Source organism: Tetrao urogallus (assembly GCF_951394365.1).
Source record: "Tetrao urogallus genome assembly, chromosome: Z".
NCBI classification, from domain to species: Eukaryota; Metazoa; Chordata; class Aves; order Galliformes; family Phasianidae; genus Tetrao; species Tetrao urogallus.
The window spans coordinates 26,392,675-26,414,773 of record NC_136816.1 but is presented as its reverse complement, the minus strand read 5'-3'; the positions used below and the strand labels follow the sequence as shown (position 1 = coordinate 26,414,773).

At 35.2% G+C, this 22,099-nt stretch overlaps 1 protein-coding gene across 3 annotated transcripts in view; it reads left to right on the top strand.

Moving 5' to 3' along the window:
* FER (FER tyrosine kinase) overlaps positions 1–22,099 on the top strand; it is a gene marked incomplete at both ends in the record, with an annotated part of 141,144 nt that overhangs the window by 49,589 nt on the left and 69,456 nt on the right. Inside the window, 3 exons of one of the 3 annotated variants that reach the window (XM_079548141.1) lie at positions 3,334–3,426; positions 7,768–7,971; positions 11,292–11,414. In XM_079548141.1, the coding sequence (XP_079404267.1) occupies positions 3,334–3,426; positions 7,768–7,971; positions 11,292–11,414 (420 nt within the window). Of the gene's footprint in view, positions 1–3,333; positions 3,439–7,738; positions 7,972–11,291; positions 11,415–22,099 lie in introns of all 3 variants that reach the window. The other 2 variants (XM_079548139.1, XM_079548140.1) reach the window with 2 other exon arrangements.

The window sequence follows — 22,099 nt, the reverse complement described above, 5'->3', positions numbered from 1 at the left end:
CTTCTACTGAGGCATTACTTTAGAAGGGCAGGGGTAATATTTTAGACCATTAGAAATGGGAAAAAATAACTGGAATGATAAAGATAGCTGAGGTATATACAAGTGGAAAGAGTGTTTCAAGCATTCCTTATTTCGTGGTAGTAGAAATGTAACATGGCTGCTTCCAAAATTGATTGCTTTTAGAATATGACAGTACTCTGATCTTATGATTACAAGTAGCTGATGTCAATCAGTGCCTCAGTAACTGCTTAATTAATATTACAAAATCTGTAAAAATAAGAGCACTAATGCTTTGCATTATTTAGCAGTGATAATGCCAAGAAGTCACATTTGTAAAATTAATTTTTATATTCCATATGGAAAATTATCAATCAAACTTGCGTCATTCTTGGGAACGTGGTTGGAATATGTTAGGTTTACTTGTCTACCGCCTGGAAGTTTCCTTCTCTAAGTGTCAGTCCCAGGTCTGGTGGTATTAAGTCTTCCTGGAAAGTTAGAAGTGTGGCTAGTTCAATAAAGAAAGTATTAGCCAGTGCGTTTTTCCTTATTTATTCTTTCATTTGCTCTTATGCCATAGGTTCATTTAAACACTGTTGAAGAAATAAGTGTTCTGTACAGACAGTATTTATTTTAATGTGTATATAATGGTAAAGTATAATTTATTCTGCAGTAATTCAGTCTTTGCATAAAATATTATAGCCCAGGAATTAGTTTTCTTTTTAATAAAGCTGGTCTAGTGTAAAATAAAGGGAAAAAACAAATATGCTGCCATTTTGCTTATATCTCAGAAAGTAATTAATTCCAGCTAAAGGGAAACTGAATCAGTTAATACTTCTTAGTAACTGCAATTGTGTATGTTAGCAAGCATGCTGTTCCATAGGGCTCACGGCTCTTTATAACAATCCCTGTTGCTGAATTCTTAATTTCTTCCCAGTGTCCTTCTCAAGTTTGTTAGTGAAATAGTGGTGTGATGTGTGTTATGAGTGTATCTGGGACATATGGCATAGACAGCGTGGTTGTGCTGGTTGGTCAGTTACCTGGTGTTAATTCTGGAATGAGTTCTGTTGAAACAAAATGAATTTTGTTTCAGGGAGTCTGTGCTCCCTGTTGGGTTTCCTTCAGTTTTTTAAGGATCTTAACATCCTGAAATAATCCTTTTGCCTATTAAATTGTTTACTGAATTCTGAGGGCCTTGGCCAAGAGATTCAAAATCTATTGTGGCTGTGTTAAAGTTGACTGAAAAACAGCTCTGTTAACATTTTACTCAGAAATCAGGCTTAAAATACCACTTTGACTTAATCACAGAATGGCAAGCATGCAAACAGAATTGGACTGCATCCTGTTGTTAACGAAATTTTTTTTTGTGTAGACAATTTAATTCTTTTTTAAATTTCTTTTATTAAAGCATTGCTTAAACTATATTCTGTAAACTAAATTCCATTTGACAGTGATTGTAGTATAGGTATATTCAGTATGAGGTTAATAGATTTTGTTGCCCATTCAGAAGTCACAAAATAAACTAAAAATGAAAATCTATTAATGTAATACATGCAGTTTTTTTAGTTGAAGATGTACACTGGTCACAACAACCCCGGTTGAGGATTGTACATTTTGGTCACAGCAACTCCAGGCAACCCTACAGGCCTGGGGAGGAGCAGCTGGAAAGCTGCCTGATGGAAAGGGACCTTGATGTTCTGATGGGCAGTCAGCTGAGTATGAGCCAGCAGCGTGCCCAGGTGGCCAAGAAGGCCAATGGCATCCTGACTTGTATCAGGAGTGGTGTGGTGAGCAGGACTAGGGAAGTTATACTGCCCCTGTACTTGGCACTGGTGAGGCCTCACCTCAAGTACTGTGTTCAGTTTTAGGCATCTCAATACATCAAAGACATTGAGGTGCTGGAGCAGGTCCAAAGAAGGGCAACAAGGCTTGTGAAGGGCTTGGAGAATATGGCCTATGAGGAGAGAATAAAGGAACTGGGGATGTTAAGTGTGGGGAAAAGGAGGCTAAGGGGAGACTCTATTGCTCTCTTCCAATATCTGAAAGGAGCTTACCAGGAGAGTGGGGTTGGTCTCTTGTCACTGGTGACAGGATGAAGGGAAATGGCCTCAAATTGTGCCAGGGTAGGTTTAGATTGGATATTAGGAAATGGTTCTTTATAGAAAGGGTTGTCAAGCACTGGAATAGGCTCCCCAGGGAGGTGGTTGAGTCGCCATCTCTGAATGTGTTTAAAAACCATTTGGATGTGGTGCTCGGGGACATGATTTAGCGGTAGATCATTAAGAGTTAGGGTAGTGTGGTTAGGTCGTAATTGGACTTGATGTTCTTGAAGATCTTTTCCAACCGGAGTTGATTCTATGATTCTACATTCAAAACTTTGAAGCAGTTGTTCTTGTAGCACTATCTAACAGATATAGTCTGTCACCATTAATGGTTTAGTTAACCTGTAGCTAATTGGAAAGAGATTGTTGACTAGTGGCCTCTGTCCATGAATTAAATGATGTATGTTGCTTAAAGTATCTTGGCATTTCCTAAGGGTAAAATTATGAAAGATAAATCAAATTTGTCAATGTTAAAAATATTTACTGTTATTATTCTCTGAAAGATTCTGTGATATTGAGAGCTGATGATGATATTGAGACCTCTCAATGAGAGATGTAGAACTGTGCAGTCTTTGGACTAACTTGCATTACATGCACCTTGGACATGTCACTGATTTATGTTGAATTAAGGATGGTTAAAAGCTGGTTCAGTGTTCTAATTTCAGTGATTAAGACTCTTTATTCAGAATTAAAAACTTAGGCAGTGGTTTCTTATGGTTTTGCAATGCCAGAAATTGGCTTTCAAACTGATTAGTATTAATATTTGCTGTTTATTGTTAGCAAAGAACACATTAATTAAAAAGGAAATAACTGAACATACATCACATACATGAAGTAAGAGTAAAGTGTATTTTTTTGAATTCTATTATGTGGGTTTTCTTTTTTATTGTATCAAACCAATATTTTTTGGAAAAAAGTATTTCAGGAGAACTGGTAATTAAATGCTCTGTTTTAGGGTACAAAAGAATTCTCTTTATAGTTTACAATAGTGATATTTAAAATAATGGCACAAGATATTTAAGGAATTACAAGTCTGTGACCTTTTAAATTTATATGTATTAGTTTATTCCCACTAATGTGACATAATCTTACTGGTTTGTATTCATAGAACCTCAGTCTCTCTCTTAATCCATGATTCTAGATGCCGTGTTCTCCATAATTCAGTTACTAATACTTAGAGGTAAACTTCTATTGATTTGTTTGGTTTCACTAGAAATTCTACTTTTCTTCCTAGGACAAGAAGGACAAAGTCTCAAGATTTGATACTATACGTCACTCCATAGCTGGAATTATAAGGTCTCCAAAATCCATGTTGGGCTCATCATCAGTAAGTAATAATTTAGTGTTGCAGTACATTCTCTTGTTTGTCAACTTAAGCAAGATTCCCATCTACACGGAGAAGAATTGTAATATTAGAAACACTGTTCTGCCTGATCAGTGAACGCGATCATACTGTTGCATACTGTGAAACTATATTTTGGTTTGAATGCAGAGAAAAACGCTGTCCCGTGTTTAGTTGGTTACTGGAAGTATTGTGATTAATTGAAGGAAAATAAGGACTTTTTTGTTTCCTCTGAGCAAAGCTGTGGAGAAGCCTAGAATTTCCTCAAGCAGCCGAGAGTTAAACTGTTGTTTATGAGTTGACACTTAAATGATTCACAGGTTCTGAGAATGGGAAGGTATACCATATAATTAGTTTGATCAAATGATGAGAGGAAACATGAGAGACGAGCCAGCTTTTCTGCACCAGTAACTCTGGCTATGTATTAACAGAATAAAGAGTCTGAACGAGTTGTATAGTAAACATCAGCTTCTACCATTCTGATTAAGTGAGTCTATTTTTTTATTAGTGAAGGATTTCATATTGGCACAGATGGCTGTTTCTGTTTATAGGATAACAGCACATGTTGTTTCTCTTACATCAAATAATTTTTAGTTTTTTAGATTTAATAATGATGGTCATAAAACATCACTTTGTACAAACTGCAGGTGATAATTTTATTATGATGGCTTTATCTTAGAATTTTCAGGTCTGTACATTTTTACTTTTATGGAGTTTTTTGATAGGTACTTAAAATTTTTTCACTTCTTTGACAGAGTAGGTGTTGACTTCCAATGATATATTGGCTTGTAGAACTGAGCTAGATTCACTTTGTCTGCTGGTAGAATATTCTACAAGGAAGTGTCTCAAAAAATCAACATAACTGTATTGATTTATTTTCTAATCTCTCTTTGTGCTTACAACTTGAGATAAAAAAAAATCTAGGTAAAATCTTGGATTGTGTAAGAGTGGAAAACAAAATGCACAGACTTAAGAATATATGTAAAAATGAAATTTCAAGTAAATTGTTTAATAAAGTGTTTCCATTATGATTCTTTTTATTGGGAGAATAAGTGCAGAAATAGTTTCTCTTTTTCTGAAGTTAAAAGTAATACAGTACTCTTTGTCTAACACTTCTTTTTAGTAAGAGCAGTAGCTGGGGACTGCTCGTTTTTTTTTTTTTTTTTTTTTTTTACTGTTGGAGAAAAGCAGCTATTTCAATGGATTGTTAATTATAGGGAGGGAAAGAAGTTCAGAATAAGTTAGGAGGGCAGTAATAACCTGAGCATGATTGATAAGAGGGAATATTTCTTCTCTCTGGATGAAAAGCATGATGAAATATGAGGGTATCCCTTTGCTGAAGTAATCGGTGAGCGAACTGTGGGAATAAGTGAAGAAAGAAGGAAAAAAAAAAAGAAAAAAAAAAAGAAAAAAAAGCATTTGGGAAGGAGAAGAAAAAATTTTCAATGTAGTTTCCTTTCCCTCTGTATGATCTTGTTAATTTTTTTGTTGTCCATTCAAACTAACAACAGAAATCCTTTAAAAAATAAATTTTTCTCCATTTAAGGTATTGAATCATGCATTTGAAAGTTCCTCTGTGTTTATGTGTATGTGAGCAAGACATTTTTTTAGTCACAGAGTGACACTGTAAAACACTGGGGCCTAGAATGACAACAGCATTAACTGGTAAATTTATTTTTAATTAATATATATATATATTTAATTATAATTAAATTAAATTATATATTATATAATATTACATATAATATTATTTTTATATATAATTAATTATAATTATAATATATATATTTAATTAATTAGTATTAAAATGATGATATTATTGTACTGGTCTTTTTGTGTTCTCAGCTGTTTTTTTTTTTTTTTTCAAGGCCAGGATGAATATCATATCATGTGGAAAATATTTTTTAAAAATAATTTAAATAATATTCAAATCATATTTACCACTTGTTTCTTCAGAGAAAATAGTGTAATTCACCTTCTTTATAAGTACCCCTCCAGGGTAAGGTAAAAAAAAAAATTAGGTAGTGTAAGGTGGGAGATGTCAGCAAAGAATCTTTTTGTTGCTTGCTTCTATATAAATAAACATTATTTTAAACAAATTTAAAGTTAGGAGGAAGGTTGGTGTTAGTATCATAAGCAGCACCATAGCTAGCATTTTTAAAATGTTTTCTTATTTCTTCATGAGCCTTTTCTGTGTTTTATTCAGGGGATGTGATCATGATTTTCTGTCTAAACAGTGACTCACGCTTGATCCAGTTTGAACATAAGGAAGTGTTATTATCTGGTGACTGCCTCTTCTGTAGGCTGTAAAATAAATTACAGTGTCAGGGTTTGGTTTTTTTCAACTTTTTAAAAGTTTTCTTTTGTGAAGGGTATGGACTAGTTTATTGACCCTGAGCAGTCCCTTTATCCTTAGAGGCATTTCTTTTGGATTAGAACTGTATTTACGTGCCAGAGGTTTTGCTACTTTGAACCCCTTAATGTTTCTTGATAGCATAGTAAAGATCTGTTTTTTGTTTTTTGTTTTTCTCAGCATCTTTGATGCATAAATATTCCAGTGAATAACCTCTTAACGCTTTCTGAAAGCTTGTGTGTGTGTGTGTGTGTGTGTGTGTGTGTGTGTGTGTGTGTGTGTTAGTGCTAGGGATTTCTGCATAGCTTAGTGTCATTTAACTGTAGGAGATAACTCTAACCTAAGAAATGTTTGACTTTTGATGAAATTGAGATGAGTGCCTTCTTGACCAAACAATATCCTGGGCTTTTAGTAATTCTCTATGCAAATAAATATAGTACCTTGGAGTACCCCTTTTTTTCCAAAAAGCTCTGTTATCTTTCTATTCAATCTGTTATTTTTTCTTCATAGTCCTTCTTAGTTTTGAATCTCTAATAAAGTGTAATTGGTAAGTGAGTATCCTTACTCATGACTAGAAAGAGTGTGTTTGTCACTTTTTGTTGTCAGATCTCATATCTGAAATAATCCTTGATAAAAGAGACACCCAGAGTTGTAGATCCCGCTTTTGATGTCTGAGAAGAGGAGGCGTAGTCATCCTCTTAGATAGGATCTCTGGTTTTCCATGAAACTCTTGGACTAACAAGCTGTACCTTTTGAGGTGTTTCTTGCAAAGACAGCCAGAAACCCACAGACAGAGGCATTTGTTATACCAGATACTTTACTATGAAAGTGCTCGGGAATTACATACATTTAAAAGGAAGTTTTCAATAGACTCCCTTTTTGTTATTTTTTTCATTCCCTCTGAGAGAATTCCTCATGGTTAGGGGTTTTTTGTTTCTTTGTTTTGGATTTTCTTTTTGGTTGGGTAGGTAATCTTGACCTGAATATCCCCTCAAGAAGATTGTAAATTTATGTGTTTAGTTTCTAGTTTGTTTAGTTTCTATCTGTTTGATTTAACGCTTAGCTGAGATGTGTCTTTTATTCTGCTATCTGAAATGCAGTTCAGCATACTTGCATGGGAGATATCCCTGTGTCATTTAACTCCTGATCCAATACACAGTGTTTTGTTTTCTTCAGAGCTTTTCCACTTGACAGTGAGAATCTGTATGACCCCTGACACTAATGATTTCAAATGACATAAAGCTTCTCAGTCTAGTCAAAGCAAGCAAATCTGAATGTCATTGAATATGTTTTTCCTAAATGTTTTAATCAATTCTAAGCTCATTTAAATTAATATATGAAACTGTAGATTAAAACTCATTGCCTTCTGCTTACAGTCAGTGAAAATAGTATCTTGTAATCATTATGACTTCAAAAACTCAGCGCATTCATGAACGAAGTACACCCGCATGTCTATTCTCTGCTGTTATGTAAATGCTGGGGAAGATGTCACTTCCATTGATTGATTTGATATGGAGCTTTTAAAGTGTATTAAAACAATTTATCCAATTTAAATGCTTTTTAAATTCAGGGTTTTTTGGTTTTTTCCTCAAAAGTTTCTTTATATGAAGAAAATCTTCATTTTTAATTGTTATTAATAGCATATCAGAATGTCTAAAGCAGTGAAAAAGAGTCACTGGTCACTATTGGTCAGTATGTCTTAAGAAAAACAGCCAAGTGAAAGTTCTTATGTTTTTATGGATATTTCCATAGACTTAATGCTTTTCATATAAACAGACTTAATTGTTTAGATAATAGGAAAAAAAAAGATTGATGTCCATTTTCTGTAATATGCAAGTCTCAATTTGTTAATAGAAATACTTAATTTAGATAAATAACTCAGAAATTATTGTTGTTTATCATGCTTTTCATTTAAAAGTAAATTCTAAAAATGTGCAGTCACAGTAACATTTTTCTTCAATATCTTTCCCAAGTTCTTTGATGTAATATCAACCACAGAGAAACCGTTGGCAGAACAAGACTGGTATCACGGTGCAATTCCAAGAATAGAAGCCCAGGAGCTGTTAAAACAGCAAGGAGACTTCTTGGTGCGAGAGAGCCACGGGAAACCTGGTGAATATGTCCTTTCTGTGTTTTCAGATGGACAACGGAGACACTTTATCATACAATATGCTGATGTACGTCTCTGCTATAGTATGAAATATTCAATATTAGGATATCTAGTACTAAATGATTTAGTATCTATGTAATGTCATATTACACACGGCTTTAATCTTTAAATGTAATCTGTTACAAATATTTCAGTTAGTATTCAAACCAGGGGAAAAGGTCATTCTGGAGAATAAAGGAAAAATATTATTTTACCATATATTGAAAAGTAAAAATATTTCTGTAAATGTTATGAGATCCAGAACTTGTTAGTACTCATTTCTGCATGTACTATGCAGAAATTATTATCTATAACTATATGCAGAAACTATTCTCTATAAACCAATTTTTGTACTAACAGGTTACTTTTAATTCAGACTAATGATTCCCTTGAATCTAACTCAAAAATTCAAATAATACATGCTGTTTCCTGTGCAATTGAGAGTTTAAATCCCTGCTTCTCTGAGATACTTTAATTCTTTTTAGCCCTGTGAATGCTGTTTTGTTCAGTAGAGCTCAAAAGATTTCAAGTACTATGCAGCAAATAGGACTTAGAACTTAGTAACTTAGATTAAGGCTGCCTTTCTAGAAAGTTTATCAATATTCATATGCCTTTAGCTGATGTATTTTTTTGTATTCTTAATCCATTACTTGTTTATTGAAGTATTTTTCTAATTACCTTTCAGAATTCCAAGTTAATTCAAAGTGCAGCAGTTCTTATATCTATTTTCATATAACATTCTTCTGTGTCTTCAATTATAGTATCATTCTTTGTTTTGGTTCAGTAGTGATGACAGAAAATATTTCAGTCTTTTGTTATGAGGTCTCCAAAAATTCTGTCAAACTTCATAGAAGAATGCTCATGTTTGGTCTCGGAACTAAGTTTACACTATGAATATTTCCACGTCTGAATTATCTATCTGGAAGATAATGTATTGTGTGCTGGTTTATTTCTTTTTAATGAGGGGCTGCGATATTTTTAAAGCTCTATGAAAATTTTAGGCGTTTTGTACTATTGGTGATTATGGACACTTATCCAGCTGGATTTTTTTATTAATCTTCATCTGGGATTTTCCGTGTAAAAGTGGGCCTTGACACAAAGCCAGTTTTATAATTCAATTTTTTTAAATATTATTTCAGAATACTGGAGTGCTAGTTGTGAAAATAAGAGCAATAAAATTACTTAAAGCTAGACACGCAGAGTCTTTAAAGATGCTTGGTGCACTCTGACCCTGACTCAGCAGAATTAAATATATGTAATATACTTGGTGTGACTGAAATCATTTTGTGAACATCGCTATAGACTAGGCTCTAAAGTCAGAGCAGAGAAGTTTTTTCACTAATTATTACTTTGAGGCCATGCTTATCTGTAAGCTGAAAAATTAAATAAAGCTGTCTTTTTTTTTTTTTCCTTTCAATTTTCTCCAATTCCAATTTCCAAATTTTATTACTTCCTCTTAAGAATCATATTCAAAATGTAACAGCGACACTATTTAATGTTGCATAGCTTGTCACAGTCCAAACATCATCATGTCACTAGATCATTCTGCTTATACATTTATTAACAAGGTATTGCATTAATCTAGTCTTGGAGTGCATTTAGGGAAGATTTTGTTGACAATTATAACAACTAAAACTTCTTCTGAAGAAATGCAGAACTCCTTAAACACTCTTGTAGGATGAATTTTCTGTATTAATTGTGGGAAAAAAGGCTCTAATTTTAAAATGAGAGTAAAGCTTTTTAGCCTTTAAAAGAAGTTAGAACTAGTGGGACTGTTAGTCATACTACAAGAGGAAATGGACTCCTAGACATTTCGGTAGGCATGTTGTCAGAGTTTAATTCAAGACTTTAAAAGTTTTGTATATGTTGGTACAAACAAAGGAGAATCAGTTTTCTGACTGGTCAGGTCACTGGGGGTTTTGGTTTTCATTCAGTTATTTTTCTGAATTGGGGACTGCAGAATGCACTAGGATATATGCAGGATATATATTCTTTATCTAACTCATTTTATCTTGTTTTAAGTCTAAACCTTAAAAAAAAAAAAAGCATATGTGAGATGAGCTCAATCATTTAATTTTAAGCATCAAAATTCAGTGCTGACATATGTTAGTCATTCAAGGCTGCTCTTTTTTTTTCCCATTTCTTCTGTTTTGAGGCTGTGCTATTCTTAAAGTCTTTGATAGTGATCCTAATGGTCAGAATCCTGTGAAAATACAGAGAATAAAACAGCAATCTTTGCCCTGGAGATTTTACATAGATGACAGCAGATAGGTATAAGATTGGGGCTGCAATGAGGGAGTAAAAGCGGTATTGATCCTTATGCTAAGCCAGTTCTTAGAACACCAAGTTTTTTGAATCATCAGAACAGAAATAAAAATGGGGTTATTTGAAAGGAGCTGGAATTGGTGTACTTGCTCACTGAGCCAGTATCTGTTTTTACACTAAGCTATAATGTACGGTTTAAGACATGAAGGATGAAATAAACACTTATTTACACTTTCCTTACTGTCAAATGTAAGGTCAAAGATAAGATAGGAAGATACTACTTTTTTCCTCATAGTGTTTTAAAGAATGCTATATTTGCTAAGACAATGTTACATATCTCTAATATGTTAAGAGATTTAGTTGTTCCTGTTTTGTAGATTGTGTAGCTAAAATAAAGTGACAAAAATAGAGGAGTTGAGCAGAAGGAATTTTGTCTTGGCCAAATGTTCTCTGTTGATTATATGCGTGGCTCGCCTTTGTTTTTAACATCCGTACTACTCTAGTCTCCTCTGATAAACACTAATTATTAAAGCACGATCCTTGGTCTTGAACTTTATGCTGGAGTCTACTAGTTGAATCAAACATGGTAAATGCTGTAAGATGAGTTAAAAAAAAAAAAGAAAGTTATTTGTATCTTGTCTACTTTATTTTCAGATGTTTGTTTTAGTTCATTTTCTGTTATTTATAAATAAAATATATATTATGCAGTTTTAGGTGCTTAGGAATTTGGTGGTGTTTCATGCTTATAATATTTCACTCTGTCATAGTTAAGTACCTCAAACAGTCCCATCTCTGGAAATGCAAGTGCTGCCCTTTTCTTTAAACTTCAGAGTTTGAGTAAATAGTTATTTTGTTCTTTTACTGCAACTGAGTGATTTGGTAGTTTTGCATTTATTGATGTGTTGTCTTATCATTCTGTGTAATTCATGATAGTAGAAATGCTATTAAATAGATACGGACAAAAAATATAACTTTGTGAATGTGAACGTTTCGTTGTTTTGTTACTGTTTAAGGAAGCTTTGAAAAGCTTTTTTGCAATTTTTGCTTTCAGAGAAACAATTATTTCCTTTTACCTCCGTACAGAATCAATATCGTTTTGAAGGAACTGGATTTCCAACTATTCCTCAGCTCATAGAACATCATTATACAACAAAGCAAGTTATTACAAAGAAATCCGGTGTTGTTCTGCTGAATCCTGTTGTGAAGGTAATACATGCATTTCAAGAACTCTTTAACTGAAAAGACTAGGAAGGGTTTATACTGTTACCTAAAACAAATTCCTATGCAGCTTGAAAGATTTTTTTCATTCTTGCTTATTGTTCTGTGACTTTTCTGAGATTTTTTTTCAGCCTTCTGTGCTCCACGTATTGCATTGCTATAAAATAACACTCCATACTTAAAATAAATCTTTACTACATTGAATAACAGCATTCATTAAAATACATCAGCATTCTTAAAATATATCCTTGTACTTTTCCTTTCTCTGCTTTGCGTTTTCTTTTAGAATTTTACTGCTGGCTAAGTAATTCCCATAAAGTTGCAGTAAGGAATTTTTCTTGAATAAAATAATGTAAACAGTGTTCTTTTAAGTGGTAGAATTGTAGCAGAGTTTGGAGAACTTGTGTTACCTCATGGTTTTCCCTCTATTTCATATAAGGTATTGATACAGGCATGGAAACAAGTATTACCCTGATAGCATAATTGCAAATTTGAAATTCAAAATTAGCTTATTAATCAGTATCATAGTATAATGACTTCTGTGAGAGGAATGATAAGGGACAGAACTATTAAACTATACAACTGTTTAGGAAGCCTGAAAGAGTGTCTGTGCCATTTCCCCAGAGTTTTTAAGTTAATATCTGCTCAATTGATACTTCATGCGTATGTGAACTGTTTTTAACAGAAATCTTGAACTATGAGAAGACCTTTTGCACTTGATTTAAAAAAAAAAAAAAAAAAAAAAAAAAACAAACTGAGACCAGTCTGAAGAATGTATATAACGTTCTGTGTTACAAAAATTCAAGTGTAACAATTTCTCTTTCAGTTTCCTAATACAAACTCCCCATTCTTAAACTTTAATAAACCTAAGAAATGAAAGCATATTCATTTTCTCAAAATTAATGTGGTTTTTGTGATTTTCTATGCTTACTTATTATGTATACTTCCAAATTTGAAGTATGGCAATTGTTAAGTACATATTTTTAGTAAATGTCATGGTGATTACAAAATGAAGACTGTTGAATGTAAAATATTGCTTAAATTCATTGATGGATCTGAGAAAGCTTATGACTTCATTTTTGATGTGCAGATAAGTATATTTCTTATATAAACTCTTTAAGCTAAAAAATAAAAGGCTGTAAAACTCTAAATGAAATCTTCGTTTATAATTACTTTTACAAAACTGTTTTTTTCTGTGTTTCTGCAATGTGCATACTGTGAGAGCTGCTCTGTTTTTGCAAATGTAAAATAATCGTATGTTATGTTACTACGTACTAAATAACAAAATAATTGTTTCTTATTTTATTAAGGTTAAGCAGGCCTGAAAAATACTGTTTCTTAATTGACTGTTGCTGAATTTGAAGGCAGGGAGCTTCTGTATTCCTGACATTTTTTCAAGTTTATTCATGTATGGTTTTCTATTACATACACTGCTAAGGAAATATGGTCCCAAATACATTTCCAGATATCAGTTACTATAATTTACCCCATGCCCTTTGAGGTATAAATGCAAGTAGAAATAGTCTGTATGAATAGGTAACTTAAAGTGCAGACATAAGTTAATTTCAGAAATGGCATGTGTACTCTGACAGCTAGTTGGGATTATTTTCCACATCATATTAATGTTGGAGTATCTTTGATCTCTTCCTTAAAATTCATTTGACATCTGCAAGGTCTGTTTCTCCTGTTGTCTTATAGCTGCAAAGTAGTCTTCGACATTTCATGCAGTTGTTAATCTTTTAATGCAAATTGCTGTCCCTGTAATAACCTGTTTAGGAAATGAAAGTTAAATATGACAGAGAACTTCACAGAAAAACAATTGCCATGTAGTTTGTTTTTGCTCTCCTTTCTTCTCACAGTCATTTATCCTCCTTTACCATATTAGCAAAATTAGTGTTCACCTTCTGTGACATTGCCCTTGAAAGGAACACTCTTAATTGCTACGAAAGGCCTTGTCCTCCATCCATTTTCATGCAGACCAAATCAGCCTGCTTGGAATTTTAATGATATATAATAATAGAATTTAAATTAAAAAACTACTGTCACTAAAATGATATCTGCAAGTGATTTTGGTTTTTTATGGAAAAGCCTCTTATATTTATTTGTAACCTTTTGGAAAATTGCACTCTATGTTCTTCAGTGTATTATTGATAAAATAACTGATTTGAAGAGTGCTAGAGTAACCTCAGTAAATACCCAAGGACTTTGTTAGCAGAAAAGCTATTTTAAATATATAAAACATGCTTTCACTTTCTACTGTCCTTGACTTCATGTTTTTAAATATTTAAATTTCCTAAAATACATTCTGTTTGCTTAAGAAATCTGTATGAAGTTCCAGATATGCTCATATGTTTAATAAAAAAAAATAAAATTATCAAGGACATAATTACCAATTTTATTTGGATATATCTGCATTAACCTTTTAGCTTAGATCAGAAATGCATTTCTGAAGCAAATCTGCCCATTACATCTTAGGCTTTGAACTTTACTCCTTTAAACAGGAACAGAATAGTAAGATGCACAACTGATGGTGGGATCTCAGTCTTCATAATCTGAGGAGGTCTGGTCTGAAATAGTCCCTTGTCCTTCCATGCTTATGTTTTAGGGTCTCTTCAGCAGTTGTTTCACTCTGCTGATCTGCTGCTGTTTGATTAATGTCAATACAGTTAGTCTTTAGACATGCAGTAAATTCAAATTCCAGTCTCATGGAAAGCAGAATGCCGCTTCTTTGTCAAACGAGTTAGGCAGTACATTTGTTGCTAGTGGCTTTCAATTCTGGATCTATTTTGAGTCACGAAGAAGCCTTTGTTATGGCCTCAAACAGGCACACGGAAAAATGATGAACTGTAAATAATGTTAAGTGAAAGAAAAATAAAAGATGTATTTGATTTTAGCAGTTCCAATGATTAACAAATTTGTAAATGACTTGAGGATTCCATGTGGGTCTTAATCTTGGTAGCGAAATTTTAGTATGTTAGACATGTGAAGTTATGAAAAAATGTGATAAGGTGCTGATACTCTTTTCATAAAAGTCACTGGTAAAAATCTTACATGACCTTAATTCTTCAGTCACCAAACCTGTTTTAGTTGTGGTTCAGATCTAAGTGTTTTGATCTCAGCTTTCAAAGACTGAAAGCTTAAACAAGTTATGTGCTCTGTGTTCCAGCTTTTCAGTACTTTTGTCATTCAGTTGACATACACAAAATACCTGTGCAAAATTAACCAAAGTTTATTTTCCCAATTTTGGGTTTCCCATGGTGTTGATTGGTTTTGCAGGTATTTTGTTTGCTTTTACGCTGTTTACAAAAGTAAGTTCAGTGTTGCAGACAGTATGCATATCCTGGGTGAAGGCAACTCATGTTTCATGGTCCTTCAAGGTTGAACTGGAGGAATGAGGGAAAATTGCTAGTCTCATTTTCAGTCAGACTTCTTAGAAGCCTCAGTACTCTCTCAATAGTGATTTTATTACACATAGTGCTAATACTCAATTAGGAATACTCATCTTGAGACATGAAAGAGTTAAGTTGGTGAAGAGGAAGACAACTGGAGTAATCAATGCTGCCTGCTGGGAAGAACATCTTTGTTCATTAGATCTAAGAACAGCTCTTTTGGAGCAGAACTCTCATGTCTTCAGCTATTGATATTTCATAACAGTTAAGTATATTAGTATTAGAGATACTTTAGAGTTATTTCTTCAGAATTCAGTGTTACAAGATTTCATTATAAGGCTTTTAGTATAGGGGGCTGCAATAGTTCTGATGGATAATAAAAAGAATACATCTTTAGTGGTAGCCTGTACATCTGAAAGTATTGCTTCCTAATGAGAAAGGAAAAAAGAGAGCAGCTTTGTGCAGAGTACTAAAACCAAATTTGTGTGTAATTTCAAGTACTTTGAAACTTAAACAGCTAGATGAATGCTTTTTTGAAGAATCTTTTAAAAATGTTGCAGTAGCAGTGACACATTGGAATCCCTAAACACAAAGTAACAAATACTGTTTTATATCCAGGTATGTTGTGATCAAAGACTTATGTAAACTTTCTATGTGGCTGTGGAATTAAAATTCTGCTTTAGAGAATGTATCTGTTTCAGTATTATTTTTGTAGTAAATCTTTCCATTTTCAGTTTTAGAGCAAAATTGGAAACCAGCATTCTTAAAGTGCATAAGCATTAGCTTATGTTCGAGACTACAAAAAGCAGCAGTTTTCAAGGAGTATATTACTTTCTTTTCGGCATACAAAGCATCATGCTTGAAGGATCTCTTAAAAATTTCTGTCTAAATGGACTTGTCCAAAGCCTTTGACATGACCATGCATGACATTCTTATCACTAAATCAGGAAAATAGGGATTGGAAGGCTGACTATTGGATAAATAATTGGTTGGATGGTCATAGCCAGAGGCTTGTTGTCAATGGCTCTATGACGGGGAATGCCAGTGATGAGTGGTGCCCTCCAGCAGTCTGACTTGACACTTGTGCTCTTCAGCACTGTGATCTCACCATCTGTGTCAGTGACAAAGTGCACGCTTAGCAGGATTGCTCATGCCGTTAAACCAGATTATGAAATTTAAGGATGGAGAAAGTCCCCCTTCTGAAGTGGGCCCATGTTGAACAAGGCCAAGTACAGCATGCTGTGCTAGCATCAGAGCAGTCCCAGATATGTGTACAGGCTGGGAGTAGAACTTGAGAGTGGTACTGGGGAGAAAGACTTAGAAGTCATGGTGGATGAAAAGCTGTACATGAACAGTCAGTGTATGCTCACAGCCCAAAAGGGCGGCTGTATCCTGGGCTGCGTAAAAGCGTGGCCAGCATGGTAAAGGAGGTGATTGTCTCTGTCTACTCTGCCTTGTAAGGCCCCATCTGGAGTTCTGCATCCTAGTTTGGGGCCTCCAAAACTTTTTATGTAGTCTGATAGTGATAGGACGGAGGAATAGTTTTACTAAAGAGAAGATTGAGATTAGTTGTCAAGGGGAAGTTTTTCACAGAGAGGGTGATAAGGCATTAGAACAGGTTGCCCAGAGAGGCTGTGGATGCCTGGAAGTGTTGAAGGCCAAGGTGGCTGGGGCCCTGGGCAACTTGTTATAGTGGTTGGTAACTCTGGGCGTGGAGGGGAGGTTAGAGCTAGACGATCTTTAGTGTCCCTTATGACACAAGCCATTCTGTGATCCTGTAATTCATTATGCACAGACTTTTGTTCACACCTTGAAAAAAACTGGGGCTTTAAACACAGCTTTTCAGTCTTTATCAGAAATGTTATACGAATCACTGATATGGCATGATAATAAAGTTTGATTAGAATTAGGTAGGATTGCAATAATAAAATACTTTCTTTACTGCAGTAATATCCTAATTTTAATGGACTCTCCTTTCATAAATTTGTAATTCAACTCTTTTATAATAATTATTCTTTGTAAAATTATGAGCTAACAAATTTCATGAAGTCCTCTAATTTTACGTTTTCTTTTTCACTAGTGCATTCAGTTTGACTTTAATAGAAATAAGAATTCTGAATTTACAGTACCACTCTTATGGTATGATGGAGAACTGTGAAACCTTACATAAATGTAAGCTTTCATTACTGCAAATACAGAATGCATTGAGACCAAGACTCTGTGTCTGCGCTCTTAGATAACTGTAGGATTAGAGCACTACAGAATGAGTTGCTGTGGAGTAGCTTGTGATTGCTTGCACCTGTTTAAGCAGGTCAGTATGTTAAAAAGGAGTGATATGTGGAGAGGAATCAGACAGAGCAGACCTCTATTGTCAGTCAGTGAATGAAAAGTCAAATATTCTGTATTTTAAAATGGTCATGAGATTGGCTGTCACTTGTCCTGCAACGGTACTCCAGCAGAAGTCTGCACAACATTTTTCTTTTCCCTACAGAAAGATAATTGGCACATTGCATTTATACGTACTTTAGCACAGGTGACTCAAAGCAGAAGGTCTATACTGTGTAAAAGAACTCTTCTAAGAGTTCATGATTTCTTGAAGTTCCAAAACAGCTCTTTATTTAGAAGCTCAAAAGGATGGCTGAGAAATGTATTGCTTTTTGATGATGGAAAATTCAGTAAGGATGATAGCTTATTTCTACAAATCAGCTGCAGATATACGTATTATGAAGCAAGACTTGTAGATTTTATTTTTTACTAATGTGACCAGGTGATACAGCAAAGCATGAGATTGTTGGAAAAGGAAGTAGTATGGAACTTAACATAGTTTCTGATTGAATTTTTTAGGCTAATTTGTTAAAAAGGTACTATTTTTTCTGGAAGAAATGGCTTCATCCTGGTATTGGACATCATGCAGGTACTTTATAAAGAATAATGTAATTTGCCTACAACTAAGAAGAGTGCTGAATGTTTGTGCTTTTCTGTCATTACAGCCGTTAAAGTTGTTTCTTATGATAAATTGGAGCTTAGGTTGATGTTGTTAAAATGGAATAATTTAGGTATTGCTATCATGGATAGTTTTATACGCATCTGTAGTCTCTCAACCCAGTGAAAAAAGTACATGAAATTCAAGAAGTTCATATGTAGCTAGGGTGGGGAGGAAGAAGTAAAAATGTGTGCTTGCTTGTCTTTGTGCATCTGTGAAAATATTTTAGCCTGTTTTAACAATTGAAGTGATGTTTTGCTTGTATGCATAAAACAACTGAGCTTTCACATTTTCTTTTTTCAAATGATAAGCAATTTTTAAATGAGTAATTCCATGATCAATTTTCTTTTCTTATGACTTAGCTGAGTACTGGTGTTCTTTTAGAGGGTATTTCTCATAAAGGGCAGGTAGTTTCTACATGCATGTATTTGAGGCGTGTATGACTTGGGGTACTTCAGTTCAGGAGCTAAGTTACTATGTTCAATAAGGATCAGCGCTATTAGTTTCCTGAATGCTTTTGAAATACAGTGGTTTTGACGCAAATTCTCCTTTCCTTATGCTGTGCTTAAGGATTTCATGTTCTATCTCTTTCGTCATCCTTCTCAGCTTTTTCTGTCATGTTTCTTTATTTCCTGAACTTCTCTTGAAATATGCTCAGTATCTTTCTAGTCATTCGGTGAATAAGAGAACATAACCTTTGCAAAATACTGCACACCCTTGCAAAAGAAGCAAAGAAATCTGTAATTTTTTTGTTTGGTTTTGTTTTATATTGTTTTCTGGAGTCATTTTCTTTACTGACCTTCAAAAAAGCAAGCTCGCAGAAAAGCTATGCAGTTATTTGAGGTCACTTCTGCAGTTTATGTGCTGCGTAGTAGCTTTTAAAATTCTCAGGTTTTTTTGCTGGTTCATGGCTGTTCAGAATTTCATTTAGCAAAAAGGTTGAAATTTATAGTCTTGTTTAATTAAAAATATCAAGTCATATGAAATAGGTTTACCTTTGAGAAGAAAAGTTAAATCTGCACTATTTCTCTGTCTTACAGCTCATATTAAGTTCAACAGCATGTTCTAAAATGGCTTAATACACTGCTGATGATAATGCAAAACATTTCTGTAACATTTTACAGTCCATGAATCTTCATTCTGAAACAGTTCTAAAGATGTGGTGCGCTTTTTCAAAATCCCTCCTATAAAACTAGCTTGTTCTTGGAAAGGTCTTTTCACTTTTCACTTCGCTAGCTACCTGCTGTATTTCTGTATTAATCTGGAGAACCTGAAACACAGTTCATGAAATTGATATACTTATATCTACTGGGATAGGCAGCGTAGAAAATAGTGCTTCTAAAGGTTTATTAATTCTACAAGGTTGGGGGATGACCTGCTGGAGGGGAGCTCTGCGGAAAGGGACCTGGGTGTCCTGGTGGATGACAGGTTGGCCATGAGCCAGCAGTGTGCCCTTGTAGCCAAAAAGGCCAATGGCTTACTGGGGTGCATTAAAAAGAGCGTGTCCAGCAGGTCGAGGGAGGTGATCCTCCCCCTCTACTCTGCCCTGGTGAGGCCTCATCTGGAGTACTGCGTCCAGTTCTGGGCTCCCCAGTACAAAAAAGACAAGGATCTCTTGGAAAGAGTCCAGCGCAGGGCCACGAAGATGGTGAAGGGCCTGGAGCATCTCTCCTATGAGGGAAGGCTGAGTGAACTGGGTCTGTTCAGCCTTGAGAAGAGAAGACTGAGAGGGGACCTGATCCAGGTCTATAAATATCTAAGGTGTGGGGGGCAGAATGGCGAGGCCAGACTGTTTTCAGTGGTGAGTGGAGACAGGACAAGGGGAAACGGCTGGAAACTGCAGCATAGGAAGTTCCGCACAAACGTGCGCAAGAACTTCTTTACAGTGAGGTGACGGAGCACTGGAACAGGCTGCCCAGGGAGGTGGTGGAGTCTCCTTCTCTGGAGATGTTCAAGACCTGCCTGGATGCCTACCTGTGCGACCTGCTGTAGGGAACCTGCTTTGGCAGGGGGGTTGGACTCGATGATCTCTGGAGGTCCCTTCCAACCCCTACAATTCTGTGATTCTGTGATTCTGTGAAAGTGGAAATGAGAAATGATCTTGGTAGGCTCTACCCACATATACTGTTACTAGGGGTTTTTTTTTGTATCTGGGTTTTTCTTTTGTCTGGGTAAATAATGCTGCAACAGGTGATAAGTAAATAGCAGTGAGATGAAATAGAACTTTTCTAATTCATTCATCCTGTGTTGGAAATTGATCAGAATTGACTGTTTTCTCTTATAAATCTTACTTGAGAGTCTGCTATGTAAGAGTTTTTGCCTGATGGTTCTCTGAAACATAATACAAAAATAGATGGCTGTTTCTTTTTCTCCCCTTTTCACTCTCCTGCTACAGTTTTCAAAAACAGGTGTTTAAACTGATGTTCACAAGTTTATATGTAGCTCTCAAAGTGTCTATTTTTAAAACATTTTGAACCTAATTGCATTACTGCTGGTTGCTAATTAGAAAAAGTGCTATGTTAGACTTGTTCATGATTGAAATTGTTACCAAAATTGTAGAAAAATTATGCTGGAGAACTGTAACGCTAAATATTTATTCTGGGTTATATTTTTCATTTTATTGAGAGCTGTTAAAATTTACTGTAGCTAACAAGTAAACCTTCTCTCTGACATAATAATTCATGGTTTCCTTGATGTGGTTTCTGTTAATGATGGAAGATACATAGAAGGAAAATATTGCCTCAGACTTGGATATGGATCTGACTTGGAAGAATTTAGGAAAATACTAATAGCATTTTAGTCTCATAGCTTAGAAAAGAGAAAATAGTATTGTGTGTTGTACAAGGACTATCAACTGTTGATACTGTGGCCATAGTAGCTTTGCACACCATTCCAGTACCTGTATCTTTCCTGAATAAAGGAATTTTATGTGATTGCTTACTTTTTACTCCAGGCATGAAACTTATCATAAGTGCAACCGAGAAACCAAATATCCTGGATAGACTCAAAGTCTGGAAAAAGTGCTTAGTAGGTGATATTCATAGTATTCATTAAGTACATGTGCACAGTAAGCCAATACCCAAATGTCTGGAGGGGTCAGCAGCGTCAAGGCTGACATTGGAGTCCTGACAGCAACCTTCTCCTGACCATGGCACAGGCCTGTCAACCTTATGTTGGTGCAGCTGAGTGCTGCCCAATTCGCCGCTGTCTCAGGGGTTGAGATCTCATGCAGTGGAGCTGCTTCCAAATGCGGCTTCATTTCTCAGCCCAGCTCTAGCCCCTCACAGTTCTGTCTCTGCCAGACTATGTCCCCTCATGTCTGGAACTGAACCCTGCGTTGAGATGACTTTTGGGCTGGCCCTGGCCTTCCCTTGTCACTGGGAATCTGCCCAGCAGGTCTGTGGCTGTGCCAGACCCTGTGATGATGCCTGGCCTTCATCCTAACCTCTACCCACAGTCTAATTTACCAACTTGACAGTGCCCTTGCATCACAGCAAACTTGGATTATCTGAATTTGAGGGTGTCCTACCCTGGTGCCATGCTGGAGGCAGTTGAATGTGTGCTTGCTGATGAGGCCACTGTCCTGTTCAGTCCCCAGGGCCTCCTGTCTCCCTGTTCCCTAGGGAACAGCCAGCCCTCACTGCAGTAGCACTCAGACTGATTTGTAGCTAAAAAGTAGATGGTAATGCTGAACAAAAAGGATGTGACTTTGTGGCTTCCAAAGGCAAGAATGCTTTTCTCAGCCAGATTCTAGATGGGGGATGGGGAACAAGGACCCCTTTTGCCTGCTTAGGAAACTTGCACTATCCAGAGTAGTTTCAGTGGGATTCTTGCTCACTTTTCACTTTCTTCTCAATAAATTTCCACCTTGAAGTGGTTCCTTCCTTTACTTTAGGTACTTTGTCATTTCCCTAGTACTCTTCCAAACAGTATCTCAGACACATTCTTTTGCTGGATAGCTCTTTGTATCCAATAAATGGTTATCTCCCACAAGGCAGTGAAGCTCTTTCTGAGCTAAGCCAAGTCACTTAATAAAGTATGGTATTCATATAATTTAGTTTCTGTTTCTTTCGTGTTTATCTTGAAATTTTACTGGTAGGTTTGGATGCCAGAGGACCTGTGAGGAAAAGAAAAATAATAATGTCTGTGTTTCTTAAATAACTGTTTGGAAGTAAGGTACATGGTGAAGATACCAATCATGTATGTCGAAGCACTATTTTTTCTAATAGATTTGTCTGAATTGCTTTCAAATACTCCAGTCAAAAATTAGCAATAAAAAAAAAAAAAGCCTAAACAAGCAC